The sequence below is a fragment of the Seriola aureovittata genome, chromosome 21, assembly GCF_021018895.1.
Source record: "Seriola aureovittata isolate HTS-2021-v1 ecotype China chromosome 21, ASM2101889v1, whole genome shotgun sequence".
In the NCBI taxonomy this organism is placed as follows: Eukaryota; Metazoa; Chordata; class Actinopteri; order Carangiformes; family Carangidae; genus Seriola; species Seriola aureovittata.
Window position 1 is genome coordinate 20,137,746 of NC_079384.1, and position 23,788 is coordinate 20,161,533.

At 42.6% G+C, this 23,788-nt stretch overlaps 1 protein-coding gene across 1 annotated transcript in view; it reads left to right on the plus strand.

Annotated features, from left to right (window-relative positions):
* Window positions 1-23,788, plus strand: part of ankfn1 (ankyrin repeat and fibronectin type III domain containing 1) — a 97,363-nt gene that overhangs the window by 35,432 nt on the left and 38,143 nt on the right. Inside the window, exons 7-8 of the mRNA XM_056366592.1 lie at window positions 15,621-15,746; window positions 20,484-20,682. Coding sequence (XP_056222567.1) covers window positions 15,621-15,746; window positions 20,484-20,682 — 325 coding nt within the window. The remainder of the gene's footprint in view (window positions 1-15,620; window positions 15,747-20,483; window positions 20,683-23,788) is intronic.

Here is a 23,788-nt window from a genome sequence, read left to right on the forward strand (position 1 = left end):
CTGGTCGGCTCCCGCCCAGCTCATCCTTAGAAAGGTCGGGCAACTTTGCCTAGATAGACAGCTGTTCTTGCTGGACTCGAAGTGTGAACTATCTGGACTCACGTCGTTCTACAGGTCAGCGATTGATGCATGGAGGAACAGTGGCCTGCTTCTCTCCCTGAAGACTCCAGCGTCTCCTGTGGGAAGAAGCAGCTGTACTACAGTCGTGTAAAGGTCCTGAACCTCGGCTCTCTAGCAGGACTTAGGGAGTCCAAATGGACTGAGGTGTTTGATGCAGACTCTTCCCCTAAAGGCTGCTGGCGGCTCCTGTATAAGCCTCCTGTTGAAAAACGGATGGCTGACCTCCAGTGAAGGCTCATACATGGAGCTATAGCTACAAACAGATACAGAGCTCACCTGGAAAGTTGTGTGAAAGTCAAACTCTGCTTATTCTTTTGCTTCTTTTTTTCTGCTTCTTCTATTGCTTTCTTCATCCTCTGCTTCTTTTTCTTTTGCTTCTTCTGCTTCTTCTTTTTCTTCCTCTGCGTCTTCTATCTTCTATATTTTTGTTGTTGTTTTTTGGACCTGCACAAACCAGAAGAGGACGAGACGTGAGCTGGACAGAGTGATCAGACCTGGAGACATATTTATATCAGGTGTAAAGGTGATCAGGATCATGTTTAGATACGAGACACATTTTATTAAGTTCCTTTTTGGGGCATTTGTAAACCTGTATATGATAGGACAGTGTAGAGTGACAGGAAATGGGACAGACAGCAGTGTCGGTCTGTGTTAAAGAAACTGTACATGTATACAACTCTGTAAACAGGAACAACATTTGTGTGTAAAAGAAGCTTGAAGCTAAAGGACATTTACAATAAGTGTTTAAAGTGGATTTATCCTCAGATTCTTTTACACACAAACAAACACACACACACACACTCACAGATCATTGCACACACACACACTGAAATACAGTTTCACTGTACACACTCATCTGAGAACAACGTTGCTGCAACAAACGCCCCACATCTGTGTTTCCAGTGCTCCTGTCACCCTGAACATTTTTATTGTCTCCACTTAACAGCTCACCCTGTCTCCACCCCCTGAACCCTAACACACACAAACACACACACACAGAGGCTGCAGTGAAGCATCTGATGATTTCGATGGTGAAAAAATGGAGTGTATTGTGACTGGATGAGACCATGTTCAGGTTGTTGTTCAGTGAATCATATAAACCAACAACGTGATGCACATCCTTCTGCATCCATGTCTTTAGTGCCGCCTGATCATTTCACATATCTGCAGCTCCACTGAGTGCTCTCTGCAGAACAATACACACACACACACACACACACACACACACACACACACACACACACACACACACACACACAGGCTGATCAGCATATTAGACTTTACCTCGTGGGGTTTATTGAAGTGGAATTGTTCCAGTGTGTCACTTTGCAGCAACTGTTATATGACACCCACACGCACACACACACACACACACACACGTACAAACACACACAAACACACACACACTGAGGGGCCCAAGGTAGCCATTAAGAATAATGGCTTCTGTCTATGCGTTGCCATGGCAATGGAAAGGAGGGAAGAAAGGCAGGTTTAGTGGAGCCGATGATCAGCGGAGAAACGGCAGCTCTGTCTCCTCTGAAGACGTTTATACATGAACGGTCCTCACAAGACCACTTAAGACCAGACCAGACCAGACCCGGGTCTCTCTGTCTCAACCAGACTCCGTTTGAAAGGTCGTTTCAGTGTAGACTGAGACATTCACGTCTTCACGTTATCTCTTATTTCTGATTTAAATTCACTCTTTAGGGGAAACTAGAGTCAGAGATTCATTTCTCACAGGAAATAATTCAATATAAACCGTGTGCGACTGTTCCAAACCAGTGAGGTGTCATCAGTCGGTCAGCTGTTTTCTTCTTCAGTGTTCCAGTTGTCAAAGACGACTTCTGCCTCCACTTTGAAAAGAAAGCAAAATCAGTAACAGCTTCAGGGAGGGCTACCATCTAATTCGTGGTCCTCTTCTTCGTCTTCTTCTTCTTCTTCTCATTCTTCATCTTCTTCATCATGAAATAAAATTTGAAATAAAAGCACCTGATTTGAAGTGATCTTCACGACTGTATCACTTTATCTGGATTAGGGAAACAGGAAACCGTCCACCATATTGGTCCCCACAAATATATACAGTGGTTTTTACAGTGAAAGAGTGAGAAGTTTGAAGTTGTGTAATTTGTGAAACGAGGAGGAGGCGTTCTTGCTCTTCAACAAGGTGTATTCAGTGAGAGCAGAAACCTGAAACAACCTCTACAACACACACACACACACACACACACACACACACACACACAGCTGAAACAATAACTGAGTAGTGTCGGTCGTGACGGTTAGTTCTGACTCATGCTTTATTAGAAGGAGCTCCCTCCCTCTCTCTCTCTCTGTCTCTGTGTGTGTGTGTGTGTGTGTGTCTCTCTCTCTCTGTGTCTCTCTGTCTCTGTGTGTGTGTGTGTGTGTGTGTGTGTCTCTCTCTCTCTGTGTCTCTGTGTGTGTGTCTCTCTCTCTGTCTCCATTTCTCTCTATCTCTCTCTGTCTCTCTCTCTGTCACTGTCTCTCTGCGTCTGTCTCTCTCTCTCTCTCTGTCTGTCTGTGTGTGTGTGTGTCTCTCTCTCTCTCCCTCTCTCTCTCTCAATTCAATATCAATTCAACAGCTTTTATTGGCATGACATTTTCAATGTGTTGCCAAAGCACAGTTGTATAAAGAATTAAAGAAAAACTGTTAATAACAATATTAATATAATCAAATACCATATAATTAATAATAGAATAAATTGTTAATGATTGATAATGAACTCTCTCTCCCTCTGTCTCGTGAAGTAATTTACCTTTTTTTTTTTTTTTTTTTTAATACAATTTCTTTTATATTTTATCTTTCTGAAAATCCTAAAATATTAATAACTTAATATTAATGAAGATTCAGGAGGATGATTGTGGACACTTTGGTGTCATGTGTCAGTAGCAGTGAAGTCAGTCTGAGAGTGACAAGAGTTTCCAGTTGATTCTGCTGCTGCAGCTTCCTGTTTGTTTGTTTCCTATTTGTCTACCTGAGGATGAAAAAGCTCAGAAACTGCTTTTATTCTCAGACTTCAGTGGATTAACTTTACCCAGAATCAGTTTAATGATTTTTCTGTGAAACGTTGTTCAGTGGAACTGAAAGAATTAAAGTACATGATTCCTTTTTATTACAGTGCACTCCAATACAAACAATAAACTGGAGTTATATTCTTACTTCTTTAATTCCTCTGCTTACAGACAGTCTTTCCTTCAAAATAAAAGGCTGTGGTAAGAGCTGAATCAATTATTCCATCCACTGAGGACGTTGTTTTCAAGTGATGTTTGTTTGTTTGTTTGTTTGTAAATAGTCCTGAACCGGTTTGCACCAGGATGGGAGAGAAGAGTCGTTAGCTGCAGCTCTGTTTGATGCTGATGTGTATTATCTCTAACACTTCTTGTGAGTGGTTTGTCTGTGGCTACTGCTGATGACTTCCTCTCTCAGGTGATACTCACATTATATCTGGTGCCAGCAGCTTTTGAAAGAACCATTAAACCTCACACTGCTTTTTTTTTTCTACATCGTGTGAAAAGTTTCACTTTTAAAAGCCTCGTCTTTTCTCTCTGTGGACACAAGCTGAGTTCAGTGGGCGTTCAGACTGAACACAGGTCTGTGCTGGTGTGTGGGTGTGTTGTGTCATGTACCGGTGAGACCGTAAAGTACAGACCAGGGAGTCCCATCGGAGACATGGATCCATGAGTCTGGAGGTTTATCAAAGACCGGATTGCTGCAGGTTTCTGTGTGGAGGTCTGTGTGGGTTTTGGGTCCAGAGCCCTGCAGGAGGAGGAGACTCTGAACTGCCTGTAGGTGTGAATGTGAGCGTGATTTATCAGCCCTGTGATAGACTGGAAAACCTGCCTATGGTGGACCCTGCCCAGCCTGCTGAAAGGATAGGCAATATGGCTAATGAATGAAATAATATTAAATGAATATACAAGCTGAGCTTTGAGTTAAGAACGGAGGGGATCGACAGACGGACAGAACACGTCATTTAGTTCAGTGTCTGATCCTGCTACTTTTTATTGTTGTAAATAGAAGTTTTGGACAATCGTACTATGGTTAAAAATCTAAGTGAACAACAGCTGCTAGCAAAGACAACAAGGTCAGTAACACTGTAATTCATTATCACGTTGTATTCAGCACTGGTAGTCGAGGCTGATGAGAGCCAATGAGGAGAGGCCGGGGGTGTCTACATCATCGTTTCCAAAAGTCCAAAAGTTTTTGTCCGTCCAGTCTACAATACAATCCCAGAGTTTTCAAAATAAAACACAACCCCTGCAGGTATTTAACCCCTCAACTATAAATCCAGCTCTGCTTACAGGTGGAGCACAGAACACAGAGCAGAGGGACAGTGTTGTGTTGTGTTGTGTTGTGTTGTGTTGTGTAGCAGAAAGGAGGCAGGAAACTGAGCTCAGCAAAGACGGGAAGCGATGATAATAAGAACAAGTCCATTAAGACGGTTCATCAGTGGTTACTGTCACAGCAGCTGATGGGAACTGATCATGTCCTCCACACTGAGGCTGTCTGTCACTGTTAAACCTCATCGCACAGGTGTGGGCAGAGCTGACTGTGACGTCCAGGGAGCCGTGAATGCCACACACTTCTGAGTGATGCCAGTCATTTCCTCACTGTCACACACCCTGAGGTGCAGCTAGAAAACTCCCACACACTCATAAACTCTCATCAGACACACACACACACACACACAAACAAACTGTACAGGCGATGCTGCGCTGCGGAATTGTGACTTGACATCCTGTGACGAGTCATTACGAGCACAGAGATAATGATAACTCCTCAACCTGTGTGTGTGTGTGTGTGTGTGTGTGTGTGTGTGTGTGTGTGTGTGTGTGTGTGTGTGTGTGTGTGTGTGTGTGTGTGTGTGTGTGTGTGTGTGTGTGTGTGTGTGTGTGTGTGTGTTCACTGTGGAAGAATGGATCGTGTATTTTATTTTGAAGGTATCTCAGAGCTGCATGAAGTCCTATTCTATAGTCGCCACTTTACATGTGGACACTCTGTCCTGGACATGGACAGAGGACACATTTACACCACGTGGCACCTCGCGGCTAAACGATGCTGAGAGTGTAATTTGGGCCTAACAGACTCCTGAAGGGACGAGTGAGGGACGTCACCGAAGCTTCAGTGCAGTAGGAGACGTGAAGTAAATCAGGTAAAGTTGATAGCAAGTACTAGTTTGACATGTTAGGGTGAGGAGGAGCTCTCTAAAGAGATTAGTCTTCAACAGATTCTTGAAGATAGAGAGGGACGCTCCTGGGGGGTGGGAGGGGCGGTTTTGCCTGATTTTGTTGCGAGGTCCTTCTCGTCCATCTATACCCCCATTCACCACGCCAACAAACCCCCATTTTAATGAAGTCCTGATGTGAGCTCTCATGTCAACACAGAGAAACCAGGACACTGTTCATACAGGACTCAGTGTCATCATGACTTCCTTTCGCACCTCAGCAGGAGAAGTATTTCTCTGAGCGACTCGTTGTAGTTTGGAAACAAACATTTAAACAAATCTAATCAAAGATAATCTGAGTCCATCTGCTGCAGCTGTTTGTTGTTGGGACTGAATCAGTGATGGGGAGTCGTTATGTTCAGTTTAGATTGGCCTGCATCTAGATATGGTCCTTTTTCCTGCTGCACTCTCTGATTGCTTACATACTAATTATGAATTGATGATGCATGGTTTGTAAGTTTTTGTATTTTTTTATTGAACAAAACATGACACAAATAACAATTGACACAAATAACAATAAAAACAAAGCAAACCGATACACTGTATATAAAAAAGGATGTGCCGAAGTAACTTTAAGTGCAATATCACTGAGGGCCACTAGGGGCTGGCTCCAAAAAACTTGCCAACTTCTCAATTGAAATACTCTGTCAATACATTTTTTCCACAACTCATTACCGTGTGATGGGCTAAATTCACACCTGTTATTCAGTGTTCTGGTGATCCATCTGAAAATAATCATCCAATTAATTAGATGTTAGGCCTTAAAAACAGGAAAACATGTATTTTTGATTGACATGCCTGGTCTGCAATGATTGATAAGCTGACGAGACAGGCCGGAAGGCCAGTCACCGGAGGAGAGCTTGGGTCGTATTGAATCAGTTGTGTGAAATTTCTATTATTTTCTCAATATTTGTCGGTGGAGGAAGAATTTTGAACCGACAGTTTTGCTGTTAGTTCTTTAGTTTCAATGAGTTTTCGGTTCACTGTGATTATGGCTCGTTCTTCGGCACTAACAGACTGGACGGATGCCGATATACTGTTTTTTTTCGGTAAGTAAATGTTTATTACAGTTACAGTCTCGATGCGTATGATGCTCCCTAAAAGCTAGTGTGTTTTTCCCTACGTGTTTTGACCGGAGAACGGGAGACAGTTAACATCCAAATTAATATTAGAGTTAATGTGAATTACAGATGCACTTTGCTAACCTAGCTAGCTAGCTGATAACTTAGTGTTTGCTATGCTAACCGTACCTGGTCCCAAACATGCAAACATTTGCAGGACAAGGATAAATATAGTTTAACAATTAACTCAGCATCATGTTATTAGAAAAAATCAGTTGCTGATAGAATTTTCCTACATACAACAAAACATTCAGGTTTATCTCATTTACTTATTTTCTGTCTCCTCGCTTGTATCGTATTGTATTGAGTACAATTAACAATGTACAGTAGAACATTATCTTGTAGAGGTTTGTCATTTAATACTGTAAATTCATACACAGAGTCCTGAACTGAAGCAGGTATTCATGCACCTGTCCTGACAGCTGGTATATGTGTGTAATTAACTGTGATCCACCATGTCTGAACTAAAGTATTTGTCTTTTTCTGTCATTCAAAGGTGTCCACACTGAAAACTGAATGACTGGTGCCAACAGAAGGAGGACCTCATGTATGGACAAAGGAAACTGCATGTACATCCTTACCTCTGAAATGGGTTATGATGATGATGATGCCAGAAAACCACTTTAAGTTCATCTTCCTCTGATGAGAGGACAGACCAGCTGTTTAGACATTTGTTTGGTTTATTATTCTCTGTCCTCAGCATTCACAGGTTCAGTTTCTTGCATTTTACTTCATTTCTACTGTTGGTGACAGATGATAGTAATAACATTTTAATAACAGAATCTGTTCAGCTTTAGCACAGTCACCACCTTCACAGGTGAAAGTATTGACCAATTTGACATCAAAACAGTGTTCAGTAGGAAACAGCTAGAACTGACCAACTTGAACTACAACCTGGAGCAAAATGAGACTCTTAATAAATGTGTGCTGCTGTTACATTACAGACATATGAAAACTGAAAATTTTGAAGCAGTTGTCAGTATAGTACAGCTCATGTACATTAGTTTTATTCATAACTTATTTATTGTCATCAAAAAGGTGTTCAATAAATAAACCTGTGATTAAATTGTACTGAGTATTTTTTTTCATATTTACCATCTGCCTCATGATGAATCTAACACTTTGGTGAATGAGTGTTTTCGTTTTTTAAATTGGTAAGTACATAAGACAAATTAGAAAAGCACAAACTCTAACATCTATCTCTAGATCCTGTATTGTCACTGTTGAAGGACGGACACATTTAAACATTTCTATCATGTTTGTTGTTGATAGAAAGTCACATACATAGAAAGTCTTTGATTAATTACAAATTCAGGAAAAACTTCAGTGTGTCGTGATTTCTTTACTGTGCTGCTGCTACTGTTAAAATTCTTACCAGACACGCTCCATAAAAAGCATCAACACAGCAAAGCTTCATAAAAAACTTTATTTCACATTAAAACTGCATTCATTTCAACAATTTACAATCAACTGGAGACATGTACAAAAGAATTTAATAAATTGATGAATCAAATAACGTGTGCAATTTACAATGAACTGTAACTGACAAAAATAAAATACAGTTGTGAATGAAGGTACAGGTGAACTTCACTGTCACTAAATGAGTTTACAAAATAAAGAGAGGTGGATAAATCTTATTTAATAACAAGTAGAAATTATAGTAGAAATGTAAAAATAATACTTCATAGCTCAGTGAGGACAGTGCAACAGTCTGACAGGTTGACTGTAAGCTATTGCAGCCGTCCATAAGTGATGGAGGTAAGGTGCAAAAAGTCCAGGAGCCGTTATTCATCATCAGTCTTAGTGTGTGACACAGTTTACATGAAGCAGACTCAGTCTGAGGAGAAGCTGTTCTGAAGTCTGTTCATGTTCTGCACGACCAATTTAAAACACAAGGTTAGAATATGTTTTACACTGTGGTTTTACAGTGTAACGTTAGCGCACATGCTAACTTCAACTGCAATAACATTACAAGTTACTCCTCACATATATGATATTTGCCAAATGTGGATGTATGCGATTGGCTTCTAAGACTATTTTAACAGTTATTTATAACATTTTAACGTCCAATTGTGAAAGCTAACCGTGTTAGCAGCATCTTCGCACAACTCAGCCAGGAGCCTGTTCTGGTCAGTTTGCCGATGCAGGTGGGCGTACTTGGTGTCCTCGGGGACACAGGTCAGATCCACCCCTCACTGCTCCCCAGTTCCACCCTTTCATCCAAATATGGTTTCTTCTGGCTCCAAAAAAAAAACAAGATGGAGACATCCATTACGCCAAATTCGGGCCTTCCAAACAGCAGTTCACAAAACAATGGCTGACGTCACGGTAGTTTTCTACATGATCAAACCTAACACACAAGGTCACACTAAACCAACCAAATAATAAGCACAAACACACATTACAAAATCAATTAGGCTTGACAACGTAAATAAGTAACAAGATATTAAAGGGTAAAATAAATAGGAAACCAAGACAAACAAAGGCAAATGATAAAAAATTCAATAAACCTTTTCTATTTTTCTAAAGATTTTTTTTAAACATTGATATTCAAGGAATCCACATCAGCAGATCAGAGCAGAAATTAAATCTCTTCCCTCACAAAATAATCAAATTAATAATTTAACCTTTTTTTTTTGCTAAATATCACTGAAAAAAAATTCAGTTTAATTCAAATATAAATTTAAGTGTTCTTAACCATGAAAACATTTCTGTACTTTCAGAAGTTTAGATTGATCCCTCTCTAATGTCTCTGCAGCGAAACTACAACGCAGTTAGTTAGCTTAGCTTAGCTTAGTTTAGCATAATTGTAATTTGATAATTGAGAATCAAACAAAGATAATGTTGTGGACAGTTTTCTTTTTTGTAAAACACTTGTCTGATGAAACTACATTTATAGTTAGGCTCCGCCCACTCCTCACAGGTGTTTCAGGTGTCTTTGGTTACTGCAGTGAAAGCCAGACAGTGTGAGGTTGGAGCACTTTGACATGAACGAATGTGTCTGAAAATATCTGCTCCTCTGATAAAACGTCAAAGCCATAACACATAAAACTGAAGGAGAGAAGTCAACCACGACTCCCAAGATGCATTTCAGTATAAAACATCCAATCACAGAGCTTCAAAGCAGAAGAAGGAGAGGAAAAACTGATTTTACGATCTGCAGCTTAAAACAACACAATGTTTTAAAGTCTCCAGAGCTCTTATTCACAGTTCTGACCGGCTGCTGCAAAGGCTCATGGGTGTTGTAGTATTTTGAGACATGCAACAAAATGATGGACAAAACCTGATTTCTCACAACGTCAATAATTCAAACTAATGGCCATAACATGAAACATATTGTGTGTGTGTGTGTGTGTGTGTGTGTGTGTGTGTGTGTGTGTGTTTCTATTGAATCCATACCGTGGTGATGATGGCTGAGCAGCTCCTCCCTCACACTGATTTGTTGCTGTGGAGCGACGATCACGCCAGCACAAATATTCAGACGAGGGAATTTAGAGCTCCTCATATTGAAAGTGAAACTGCCTCCTGTGGTCTTCCTCTGCCTCCCTGCCCCCCAAGCTCTCCTTCACCTGTTGCTCTTCAATGGGAACCATGGAAACAGTGCAATCCTGAGGCAGCTCTGAGCCAATGAGCAGCTGTTGCAGTAGCACTTGCCGCCGGTTGCAGCTCGGCTCATCTCCTCAGCAGAGGCTGGCAGGAAGCTGGAAAATTAATTGTTTGGAGTAATTACTAATGTCAAAACAGTATTGTTTCATCGCGGGCAGCTTTTCCCTCAGGCAGCGGCTGCAGGCTCAGTGGACGCAGCTGTAGCTTTATCCAGTCATGGTTCCTGAGATAATGAAGATGATGTGATGAGGAGGAATATGTCAGAAAATATAAGTCTGGTCATGGTCTGTGTTCTTCTTCCTTAATCAACACTGACTGTCTCCTACTACCAACTACATACATATATATATATATATATATATATATATATATATCTACACCTGTTCAACAGCCAATAGGCCAATCACATGGCAGCAGCTCAATGCATTTAGGCATGTAGACATGGTCGAGACGACCTGCTGAAGTTCAAACCGAGCATCAGAATGGGGAAGAAAGGTGATTTAAGTGACTTTGAACGTGGCATGGTTGTTGGTGCCAGACGGGATGGTCTGAGTATTTCAGAAACTGCTGATCTACTGAGATTTTCATGCATTTCATGCATGGACTGAAAATTTCCAGTGGGCGGCAGTTCTCTGGGCCAAAATGCCTTGTTGATGCCAGAGGTCGGAGGAGAACGGCCAGACTGGTTGGAGCTGATAGAAAGGCAACAGTAACTTAAATAACTACTCGTTACAACTGAGGTATGCAGAAGAGCATCTCTGAACGCACAACACGTGGAACCTTGAAGCAGATGGGCTACAGCAGCAAAGACCACACCAGGTGCCACTCCTGTCAGCTGAGAACAGGAATCTGAGGCTACAGTTCGTACGGGCTCACCAACATTGGACAATAGAAGATAAAAAAAACGTTGCCTGGTCTGATGATTTGTGCAGCGACGTTCGGATGGTAGGGTCAGAATTTGGCATAAACAACATGAAAGTATGGATCCATCCTGTCTTGTGTCAATGGTTCTGGTGGTGGTGGTGTAATGGTGTGGGGGATATGTTCTTTGGGCCCCTTTTCTACCAATTGAGCATCAGCCACGGCCTACCTGAGTATTGTTGCTGACCATGTCCATCCCTTCCCATCCCACAGTGAACCCATCTTCTGATGGCTATTTCCAGCAGGATAACGCGCCATGTCACAAAGCTCAAATCATCTCAAACTGGTTTCTTGAACATGACGATGAATCCACTGTACTCCAATGGCCTCCACCGTCACCATATCTCAATCCAATAGAGCACCTTTGAGTTGTGGTGCAACGGGAGTTTCACATCTTGGATGTGCAGCTGACAAATCTGCAGCAACTGCGTGACGATTGATCAAGTCAATATGGACCAAAACCTCTGAGGAATGTTTCCAGCATCTTGTTGAATCTGCGCCACGAAGAATTAGCAAGGCGTACCTAATAAAGTGGCCGGTGAGTGTATATCTGTAGTAGATCTGACTCCTCTGAGTCACGGAGCAACAAATGTGGATTAATCCGCCACTGAAAATAGTACCCAACAAACACACGCTTTCCTCCTGTTTGTTTGACAGTGAGCGTCTGTCCTGCAGGTCAGACATGTTGTTGAATCTATGAGCTTTGTTTATGAAGACCAGTCTGTCATCCTTCAGCTCATTCAGTGACACACTGACATGTGGTTTACATGATCTGGTCATGATGACAGTGTCTCAGGTGCAGAAATCAGAGTTGTCATTTCACCTATAGATGTAGTGGCGTGCAGCAGCCTCTTTGCTCACTACCATTGGTGCAGTTTGTAATAACAGTTATTACTCACAAGTCCCCCTTTTTATTCAACAGCTTCATGATAATTTGTGGCATTTACATGGACCCCGGGTTGGTGGGACTCTGTTGGTCCCCTCTAGGTAACAAGGGATTCCTCAGGCGCCAAGGGGCAGGCACCTAAATGAGCTCCTCTTATTCGCCAAACGTTTTCCTGTCTCTGAACAGTGCCCGCCCCCTGCATTTGAGACTCGTAGCGGAAGATTCAAACTGTTATAATTATTGACCTGTGTTTGTGCTACTAAATTATGCAAGAAAAGATTATTTGTGAGAAAATATATTTTACAGATGTGCAACTCTCATCGCATGAATTCACATACTGATTTGCGGATGTGCATATTTTGTCCATGATTCTCATTATTTGACACTGGCGTGTAAATGTGTTTCATTGCAGCAACTGTAGCAAAAATGCTGCTTATGAGTTTCTTAATTTGTGATTCGTAAAACAGGATTTGAGAAGTAACTGTTGTGTTGTGCTTGTGGGAGAGAGGAAAGATCGAGAGCATCCTTTCTCTGACCTAAAATTTACTGATACATATGTGTCTATTTCATACAACTACTAATTTCACTTTATTCTTAATTAAAATGCTAATTTGAATAGATGATAATGAATATTGTGTTACCTGCTTTTCCAGACTCACACAGATCCGTGTGGTTGATCGTCATGATTGGTTCGTTATGTGTAAATTAAATCAGAGCGTTGTGTTGGTCAAGCTCTAATGAACCTCACAAACACCACAGAGGAAGAAACGGAAGCTGAAACTGAAACACACTTTATCCTCTGCTATTTACACCACCATGATCAGAGTGACACACACAACACACACGCACGCACACACACACCCGCACCACTTCAGTGCAGCAGATGAAGCAGCTGCTTTGACTGATAAGAAGAACAAAAGGGGTTTAAAACAGAACAACAGGTTTCTGTGTTCGCACAACACACACAACAACCTGTGTGTCTCTACACTTATGAGGACCTTCATTGACATAACTGCTGTTCATGGTTAAAACTGCAGATTTCCAAAGGCACTTCTGTTCTGACAGAAACCTCACTGCATCTGTATAAACAGCACATGTAATTAAACTGTACAAGGATGAGCTATGAAGTGGTGCATCATGGGAGAATTATTTTCTGTATCGGCTGAAAACACCTTGGAGGAAAAAAGAAAATAGTGTTTGTGAATTTTACTATTCAGCTGAACTATGAAGCAGGTGGACTCCGACATGAGGCGTCAGTCTCTCCTGTGATTAACGTGATATCGAGGGGTCGTTTAAAATGCCGAACCGAACAGACGAAAGTTTCAGTTACAGAATCAACATCAACAAAAACCATAAAACCCAGAGATGTTCGAGCTGAAAACGACTTCAGATCGAGTTGTTCATGTCTCATTGTTTGTGTTAATTTACGGGGAATTTGAAGATCTGTGGAGGATAACATAGTCGTAGTAATAAATTGAATATAATCAGAGATGATATAAAGTTAATGAGCCAGTGTTTCAGATTCTGAACATTCATTTACAGTCTGACTAACATAAATTTACAGGACAGAGTTGCAGCAGTTTGCAGTCAGGGTTTGTATCTTTGACGTGATTCATTTGTGCAAAATAAAAATTTGTGCTTGCTTTTGTTTTTCAGAAATGAAACATGACATTTTTTAAAAGACATTCCCTGCAGAGCTCAGTAATTCAGTACACTATGTATTTAGTGCACTTCAGAAATGTCTTGGACATAATTTGCACGTGGATATACTGTAATTTCCATTTCCTTTTCCAGCTGCCAGATTTCTGCACACACATTCGGGAACGCTCAAACATTCAGATATGTTAAGAAACGTTCAGACATTCACAAACGTTCAAATGTTCAGAAACGTCAAATGTTCGGAAACGTTGAGAAATGTTGGCTCAATGACTGTTGGCGTCAGGTGTGTATCGACCACGTCGACGTGTTTGAAATGCTGCTGAACAGTGACATCAGTGTGTGTAGAACCAATGAACAATAATAATGAAAAATGAGAATGATGTCAGAGTGTGGTAGTTGGAAGGAAACTGACTCAAACACCTGTTCCTGCTTCTGGTGACTCCAGCTGCAGATGATTCTGTAACATCCTCTTATTACAGCTTATTGCTTCTCCTGCTTTTTTTTTTTTTTTTTGCTGCAGTGATTCTGTTTTCTCTTCAGCATCAGTAAATACAATCTCCTGTTCTCTGTCTCTCACCTCCTCACACTGTCACCTCCCCTCATCCCCCTCCTCACTCCCCCCCCCTTTTATTCTCAGCCTTTTCAAAGCCTGAAGCTGCTGCTGCCCCTCCTCCATCTGGGTTTACGTAGTCGCTATACTGAGTGTGTGTGTGTGTGTGTGTGTGTGTGTGTGTGTGTGTGTGTCTTTCATATCACTAGGCTCACCAACTGCCCCCACACACTTACACACGTTTCTCCCCAGTGTGCACACACACACATATCGAGCCTTTCTATTCGCTCCTCTTCTCTAACATCCCTGTCTCTCCCTCTTTCTCTCTCTCATCTCTCATCCTCTCTCTTGCTCGCCACTGTTTGTGTATGTGTCTCTCTGAGTTGGTGTGTGTGTGTGTGTCGCGATGCGTTCGCCGGTGAACAGGTGTTCAGCACAGTCAGTCAGAGCCGGAGCTCCAGAGTAGGGAGCTGATAGAGAGACGCACACACGCACTCTCTCTCTCTCTCTCTCTCTCTCTCTCTCTCTCTCTCTCTCTCTCTCACTCACACACACACACACACACACACATGTACCCAGGACTGAGCATCACATCTGGGGGTTTGCCGGAGTCTCTTCACTCCCCCCCCCCCATTCCCCTCCCTCCCTCCCTCCCACACACACACACTTCATCCCGGAGATGATCCAGCGCTCCGGAGAGCCGGAGGCAGCCAGGAGGCATCAGTCAGAGAGACTGAACCCAGCGGAGGAAGCTCAGATGCTGGGTTAGATCTGCTGCTGAGGAGCTTCTCAGTCCTCCACCTCCAGGGTTTCCTGTGAGTACCAGACTGTTTGCGTGACATCTGTAGAGATCGTGACAGAATTTAAAAAATATTTCACCGCTTGGAAGCAACTTTTTGCGCGTCACTTCTGAGCTGACAGGTGTCAGGTGCTCAGGTGTGGTCTCTGTGCAGCAGATTAGTTTGGCGTTCGGGTTCTGCTGCAGCTCAGCTGGACCGGGATCCATCTGAAGCCCAGTCGGACTGTTGGCGTCCACGTTCTTGTCTTTGTTGAATTTTTTTTTGCTGCAGTCCAGCATGAAGTCAGACTGCAGCCGCGTCTGTCAGTCCCTGCTGGAGAAGACATTTGATCAAATCCAGTGAAATTCATCCGTTCACAGCAGCGTGATAAAAGCAGAGAGATGTGGATCATCGAGACGACGCTTTGAAGAACTGTCTCTGGTGACAGTTTGACACGACGAAGAGAGGAGGAAATTCTGACTTCAGGCTGCGGCTTCTTTACAGTGAACGTTTGATTTGTGGACCCTGAACACGGGAGGAGGAGAAGGAGGAGAAGAAGGAGGTCGATCGAAGGCACGAGAACTTTCTGAACATCCTGTCTCGTTCTTTCAGATCCCTTTCCTTCTGTTCAGGTGGGATTTCACCTGTTGATGGATGAGAGAGTGTTTCCAACTGTGGATTTGATGTCTTATCCATCCCAATCTCCCTGCGTGTGTGTGTGCGTGTGCGTGTCAGGTCCGACAGTAAGATCTCTCGGTTGGCTCAGAGGTGGAACCAGAGACCGGCTGGAGATGCTCTGATCAAAGACTTGAGGCCCCTGTTTTACACGGGAACCCCCCGATCCTCACTCAGTCTGGACAGGTGAGGACACACACACACACACACACACACACACACACACACACACATACACATACACAAACTCTTGGTTATTCTCTCTGTTTGGTGTTAGAGCTCCTCTACGGTTTTGTTGGATGTGAAACTCTCATGAACATCTGGCTCTTTGGTAAAATCAAGAAGCCTGTGGACATAGAAAGGTCAACTATGATTCCCAAAGTGCATTTCAGGAAGAAACACCCAATCACAAAAGAACTTTGAAGACTTTGTAGAAACATGCTGCAATTTAAACGTGTTATTTCTGGATAAATCCTGCAGCTGTGACTCAATGTTGAAGATCCGGTTCTGATTCACGTCTCTGACCGGCTTCTTCTACATAGCAACTGCAGCTGAGGCTCATGGGTACTGTAGTATGTAGAGATATCCTCCCAAGTGACCAGCGAACCAAACCTCTAGTGTGGTCTGATTTGCTGTGATGGACAATACTATAGGATCCTGCAGAGTAAAGGATTATGGGAAGAACGTAAAACAGAGTGTAGCATCCATGTTTTTAAAGTGGGTGTGTGGTTAGTTTAACCCACGGTTAAATTAGTTTAACCAGTCAGTTAACAGCTGTAGGTGTTCAGCGACCTGTTGACCTGAACTGTGTCTCAGGTGTTCACATATTTGAGTTTAATATGTGACAGCCATTCAGAGGGAAGCATCTCTGCTCGTAGTGATGATAACAGGTGTCGTATCATATGTAAACATTATATACAGTGTGGGTGTTTGTGTGCGCGTGTGCGTTTGAGTGCGTGTATGGGGGCGGGGGCTGGTTGTCTGGTGTGTGTGTGTTTGTGTGTGTGTCAGTAAGTCACAGTCTGCTAACTGACCTGCTGAACTGGGAGGAGTGTGTAGATGAACAGCATGTGTTGTTGTGTGTAACAGCAGCCGATCACACAGCTGGGGTCTCAGACAAACTCTGCTTCATTAGCACTGCAGGAGGGGGGGGGGGGGGCTTTCTTGTGAGCAAATCTCATGTTAAGGCCGAGTCCCAAGTTCACTTCCTGAGTTGACTCTTCATTCATTTTTGTCACTGAATTCTTCCTAAAGACAAACATGTTCTGCAGAGGTAAACAGAGCCGAGCGGTTGGTTCCTCAGTTGCCCATTTATTTTATTATGAAAAAAGTCTTAATTTACCCAGAATTCATTGTACTACAGTCCGGTTTGAGATTGTGAAGAACTTAATTGCTTTGTACAACAGATTAATTAGTCTATCTGAAGTCTGACGGTTAGTTATATCTAATCCAGAGTCAGAGTCTGTTCCTCATTCAGAGGATTTACTGTCACTAACCACCTGCAGAGTAGATGGTCCACTCGCTGTTTACATCAGCTCACACATGCTCAGTCTGTGTGAATGGTCACGTGACATGTGACACATTTTCAGGTGTGGTAGTGTGGACGCAGCCTGAGGTGGTTTTAAAAGAAACTTGTTAAAAAAAATAATAATAATGTGCTGTTGTGTTTTTTTTCCTCCGTTAACAACTGTGTCAGCTGCCTTCTGTGTATTTACTGTCAGACTGAACAGTGAATTCAGCAGCACAATTATAAAAGCAATTTGTTCTTTCTTAATAATTTAAAGCCTCTCTCTCTCTCTCTCTCTCTCTCTCTCTCTTCTCTCTCTCTCTCTATACCATCAGTTTGAAAGATTGATATTTCTAAACTGAAACCAATTATGTGTAACAATCCCAAGAGTTACATGACACACACACACAGACACACAGAGCTATAGGTGAATCAGAACTGGCTGTGTTGCCTCTCAGTGGGCATTAATTCACATTTAAGTGCTTTAAAATCCCCAACCAAATGTCGGCTCAGCAGCTGTGAACAGATGTTTCAGTTTTTAGTTTTAGTTTTTGCAAGGTTTACAATGTTTATGATCATTCATGGGTAAAGTTCATAAATGCAACGTTCAGTCCACAAACAGTTTGATCAAATGTAAAAGAATAATTGATAGAATCACCTCCACATGGTTGTATCCCTCCTCCACTCAGACTAGTTCCAGGTTACATCCCTGTTTATCCAGAGTCATAGAAAGTATCAACCATCTGTGTGATATTTTCTCATTTTCTGTGTGAAGTCTTTAGTTACAGCCAAAACCTGTTTTGTGAGGTCACACTGACCTTGACCTTTGACCACCAAAGTTCATCCTTGAGTTCAAGTGAATGTTTGTGCCAAATGCGAAGAAGTTCTGTCAAGGCGTTACTGAGATATCGTGTCCACGAGACTGAGACGGACGGACAACCTGAAAACAAAATGGCTCCTGCTCTGACTGACACCGGCACGGAGGAAGAAGGAAAAACAAAGACATACTCGTTCTCTCTCTCCTTCCTGTTTAAAACCAAGATCAACACCTATTGCAATAAATTCTAAAACATGCTCCGTCAACCTCTGGAGTTCAAAACTACCTGAGTTCTCCTCCTGCGACAGCGCTCCTATATCTCCATTTCGTATAAAATCTGATCTAACATCAGCTTATTAATCAAATCCGCACTCGGCTTTGACTCGCTGCAGAGGATGATCCACCTGGATCTGTCCAGGTCTGACGGTGGTCTCAGTGTGAGAAGAACCATTCATCAGGGCTGTATAGATCGATCTCAGGCTGGTTCCTCCTCTGGGACCATTTCTTTGAGGGGTAGACATATGGATATTTATTCATTTATTTGTTCGTGGACTGGACCATAAATTTCATATAAATCATTGCACATACTTGTGGATCATCTCTCCACAGTAAGTGAGTTAGTGTGTATGTGTGTGTGTGTGTGTTTGCCTGCAGCTGGTGGTTGCTCACCTGTGTGTGCAGGTGCATAGAGCAGGTTCATTCACAGCTAACAAGGTGGATGCACACCCATGATACTATCATCCAGCAGCTCCTGTTAGCTCTGTTCAGTCAGTTCTCATCCACTTCCTTTTCTACATACTGTTTGTCTTATCATCTCTGTGTAAATCTGTATGTACATTGGACACAGGCAGTTAGCAGCTAAACTAAATTAGCGTCATCACCACCTCGGATCTGTTTCCAGCTCAGACTGATGGACAACGCAGTGTGAGAGAGCCAATCAGAGCCGACGGCTGTGTGAGGTCATGCTGGGCTAAGTGCAGAACAATCGGGTGAAGCAGCAGTTTTCATGTGGCGCCCGTTAATGACGAGAGGCTGCAGGTGTGTCACGAGGAATCAGGATAATGAGGCGTCGTATAAAGATGTTCTAATAACTAATCTGCTGCAGAGAACATGGTCTCATGTTCAGACACTGGAGACTCAGACTGAGTGAAGGACAATAGACGTTCATACATCACACAGTGGAGGCAAACCTGTTCACCTCTGCCTGTGTCTATTACATTCAACTCAATTAGCCACATTTCATTGTTTTTACTCCTCCGGCAACAGTCAGAGCGGCAGCCATTTTGTTTTCAGGCTATCTCAGTAATGCCTTTTTGATGGACCTTCTTCAAATTTGGCACAGACATTCATTTGGACTCCAGGATGAACTGATTAGGTTTGGGGGGTCAAAGGTCAAGGTCACGGTGACCTCACAAAACATGATTTTGGCATTGTGAAAGAAAAATCTTGAGAACTCCTCAAGGGAATCCCTCAAATTTGGAGACAAGGACAAACTGATTTGATTTTGGTGGCTAAAGATCAAAGGTCAGTGTGATCTCACAAAACACCTTTTAGCCATGACTCAAGACTTCACAGCAATTATGACAAAATTTCACACAAATGGTTCATATTTTATATGACTGTGGATAAACAGGGATGTAACCTCAAACTAGTCTGAGTGGAGGAGGCAGACGACCACGAGGAGGTGATTCTAGTTTTAATTAATTTTGAGTTTGTCAGTTTTATTTTACACGCACTCTGATATCATGAAATTAAATTTATCTTTCAGTAAAATATAATAAAACATAGATAGTTGATGTATGAATGTGATGATGTCCACCCCCCCCCCCACCTCCTTTTTGACAGTCTTGTCATTTCAGTGTCATGTTGTATTGGTCCAGGCGTGATGTGGAGAATGAGAGAGAGAGCTGTTGGTGACAGGAGGTCATTTAGTCGGATGAAAAACTGAAGCAATCTCCTCTGACAATATGAGGATGAGGGTGGGAATGCTGACATGTCACAGCCGGTGGTTTTCTGATTCTCTCCACACTGAAGCCCTTTGATCCTACCGCTGATGTGTAGTTACCTCAGAGAGACGGAGACTGAATGAATGAATGAATGAAAAATGGCTGAACGGAGCGTTCAGCCATTTTGACTCTTTATATTTTCAGCGGAGTATCTTCATCCTCATCCTAATACGAGCTGTAGAGGTAGAATAAGAGGTGCCTCACCTAAGCTACCTGAATACAATCACAAACAATCCATACTGTCTCTCTGCCAATCAGAAGAGAGGAGGCTCTGAGCCTCTCTTCTGATTGGCTGACTGTTTTCTAATAAAAATATAGCAGATTTCAGCTGAAACACTCAAGAGAAACCAATTCCTGCAAGGTTGGATGGTGGGTCAGGGTGGGCGGGGCTTGGGGACTGCTTTGTTGTGAAATCACAAAGTTCCAGCTCGTTTTAAGTCTCAGTTTCTGGTGTCTGTGGATCATCAATGAACAGAAGCTGACTCATGATTACATGTGTTGGACAGATGTTGATGACAAACCTGAGACCGAGCGGATCCTCATCAGAGGTGTTGATGTCAGAGAAAGTGACCATGGTCTAACTTTCCTTCCAGCAGGCGCCTCCCGGGTGTCATGACCCAGCAGATGCAGAACCTTCAGTTGTCCCAGACCAGGAAGTGCCCCGGTGGGCCAGCCTCCCCCAGCGCCGCCAAGCGCCTGTACCGGAACCTTTCGGAGAAGCTGCGAGGAAGCACCTCCTCCTTCGAAGATGCGTACTTCTTCGGGAAGACGGATCGCCTCCGCAAGGCCTCGGTGAGTTTACTGTGTGTGTGTGTGTGTGTGGTGGGGTTCATTAAAATGTTAGTTTATTAATATATAATTAATTAATATGTGCTGTTTATAACATGAGTTTTTAGTCGACAGGTTGTAAACAAACAGCAGGTTCAACAGAGGTTCATTTTCAATTCTTTTTATTTTCTTTCTTCCCAGAAAAAATTTAAAATAAAAACAAAAATGATCCTGGCAAAAAAACTTTTCCTCTGGCCTCTCAGTGCTTCCATGCTTTTCTGTATTATTTTCTAATGATCTGGTTCTGTCTCGTGTCAAAATCGAGTTCACTAACCTTTATTATTTTAGTTTATTTTGTCCTGAACTTTCCTAAATAAAATAATGTTTAATCAAATCACCACAAACTAATTAGTGTCTAACAAACATGGTCTGAAAGGACAGTGGCCCTTTAACCTCCAATCTGTACACATGTGTGAAGTTGACCTGATGATTTAAGTGGATCAGCTCATTTTCCCACCCAGATGTTGAAACATCAGCTTCATGGACCCTGATGAACATCATGAACATCATAAACATGCTTGTGTTGTCTGTAACCGTTGTGTTCGTCGTCAGCAGGAAGAAAAGAAAAACGTGTCTGTGTTCAGACTCTGAGGGGAAACCCTGTCTCTGAACAGACGGATCAATAACGATCTCGTTTGGAGCGTCACTAATTATGTTAACAGCAACGTCTTCAGGGCCTGAACCGTCCGCTCTGTCGTCCGTCACGTCTTTGATTCAATCTCAGAGCTGCTGCCTCGAGCTGTTTCTGATTTTCACGGTTAAATCCTGAACGCCTCCTCCTGTTCTTCTTCAGCTGATTATTGGTCAATGATCAGAGGTGGGTTTGATGCTTTGCTCAAGGAGCGACACTCAGTCGCTGATGGAGACTTCTTCACTTTATCACCACTTCTCAGTCTCTTCTCCCTGTATCTGCTGCCATCATCACATCCTCAATGCTACCCTGAGATCCATTGTGTGTGTGTGTGTGTGTGTGTGTGTGTGTGTGTGTGTGTGTGTGTGTGTGTGTGTGTGTGTGTGTGTGTGTGTGTGTGTGTGTGTGTGCGCTGTCCAGCACTCTCTCTGCCAGCCTGCTGACATTTACAGAGCAGTCACAACAACAGACATGAAAGAAAGAGGCAGACGGGGGAGGAGGAGGGTGAAGAAGAAGAGGGGTGGGGGGGTGGGGGTCAGAGTACGTTGCTGCACATCTGCAGTAGTAGAAGAAGACGAGATGTGTCATTAACGTCAGGGTAAAACAGACGGTTCATTAACTGATAACTATATTTTTAATTTGATATTTAATCCATTCATTGAAATGGACTGCACATGTGGTCTAGTCTTAGAGACCACTCAAAGCTCTTAATAATACATGCCGCATCAACTCATTTACATACTCATTCACTCACACACTGATGGAACAGCCATTAGAGGTAGTTTGTGTTTCAAGACTCTAGTTAAACAAACAAAAAATTCATGTATAAATATAAATAAAAACAATAAAAATAACATGGCAGTGGACAAACTATTAAGACTTTATTTTCTTTTGGAGTAACAGTTCAGAGTTCAGTATCTTGACGGGAGGAGCCGGGAATCGAACCACCGACCTTCTGATTAGAGGACAACATCCTCTACGTGCTGAACCCGGCTGAATTATTCATTTACTGATCTGTTTTATTAATATGACGATGATCGGAGGAAGCAGGTTGTTGTCTGCTCATTCAAATCTTTAACAGAGAGAAACTACAGCAGACGTCAGACAATGTCATCACAGAACATCCAGATGTTTTCAGAGAAACATCTGTAGGAACCTACTGTCCTTTATCTTCTGAGCAGACAGACTCAGTCAGAGAACAGCGGGTGGAGACCAAACACGGAGCTAAAAGAGAGAGACACTGGACTGAGATTCATCAGGCGACACGGACATCAAGACACATCTGTAGCTGTTACAGATGTGTTGTGGTGTCTATGTCACCTGATGTGGAGAGGAACAGCTGATATGTTAGTGTCGTATGGTGTAGAAACAAAGTCAAGTGTCTGGCACAACTTCATCTTCTTCCAAGGTTCATGGAAACAGGAAGTCAGAGGTCAGAACTCCAGCACCACCTGCAGTAAACAGGCACACACACAAACACAAACACACACCTGGCTGTATGTCTTGTAGGAAGCTTTGTAGTTTGAGATGTAACACAGATTGAACCTGGACCACTGCACAGAGGTAAACAGTCCCAGTCCGAGCCTCTGCTCTCACTAAGCTGCTGCTTCTCTCTGCAGCTCTTCAAGGAGCCGAAGCTCCGGAGTGACAGTCGCACACAGAATCTCCTCCCTGCTGTTGTGACATGTCTGCCCACAGAGGAGAAATAAACAGAGATTTGTTTCCTTTCAGAGGAGCTGATTGTTCCTGTCGAGCAATTCTACATCACACTCACTGACATCTGTGTGAGAGTAGATTTAAATAAAACTGCAGTTCAAAGTGTAGCTGTGGAGGAATTATAGATTTTACATCATGATTCCTGAACTCTTCTACTACTTTCTATGGATTATTCAGTGTGACAAGGGTTTGTTGTTTTTCTTATTCCTCTGCGCAGACGACAGTCAGAGCGGCAGCCATTTTGTTTCCGGGTTGTCCCTCTGTCCCATACTCGTGGATAGGAAATCTTAGTAACGCCTTGAGGGAACAAATATTCGCTAGTACTCAAGGATGAACTTTGGTGGTCAAAGGTCAAGGTCAGTGTGACCTCACAAAACACGTTTTGGCCTGAACTCAGGACTTCACACAGAAAATGACAAAATATCACACAAATGGTTCATATTTTCTGTGACTCTGGATAAACAGGGATGTAACCTGAAACTAGTCTGAGTGGAGGAAGTGATTCTAGTTTCAGAAGTGAAATGATATCGCAGCTGTTTTCAGCCCGAGCGGTCTTTGTTTGTTTGAGCATCTTTTTCTGCACTAATATCTGTTTTATGATTCAGACGGACAGATGGTCTGTGGGACGTCTCAGTCAAATCAGCTGTGTGGAAATGTCGCTCAGACCACCACTGAAATTGTTTATCAGTGCCAAGTTTAAATTGTTCAATTATCACTTTCAGA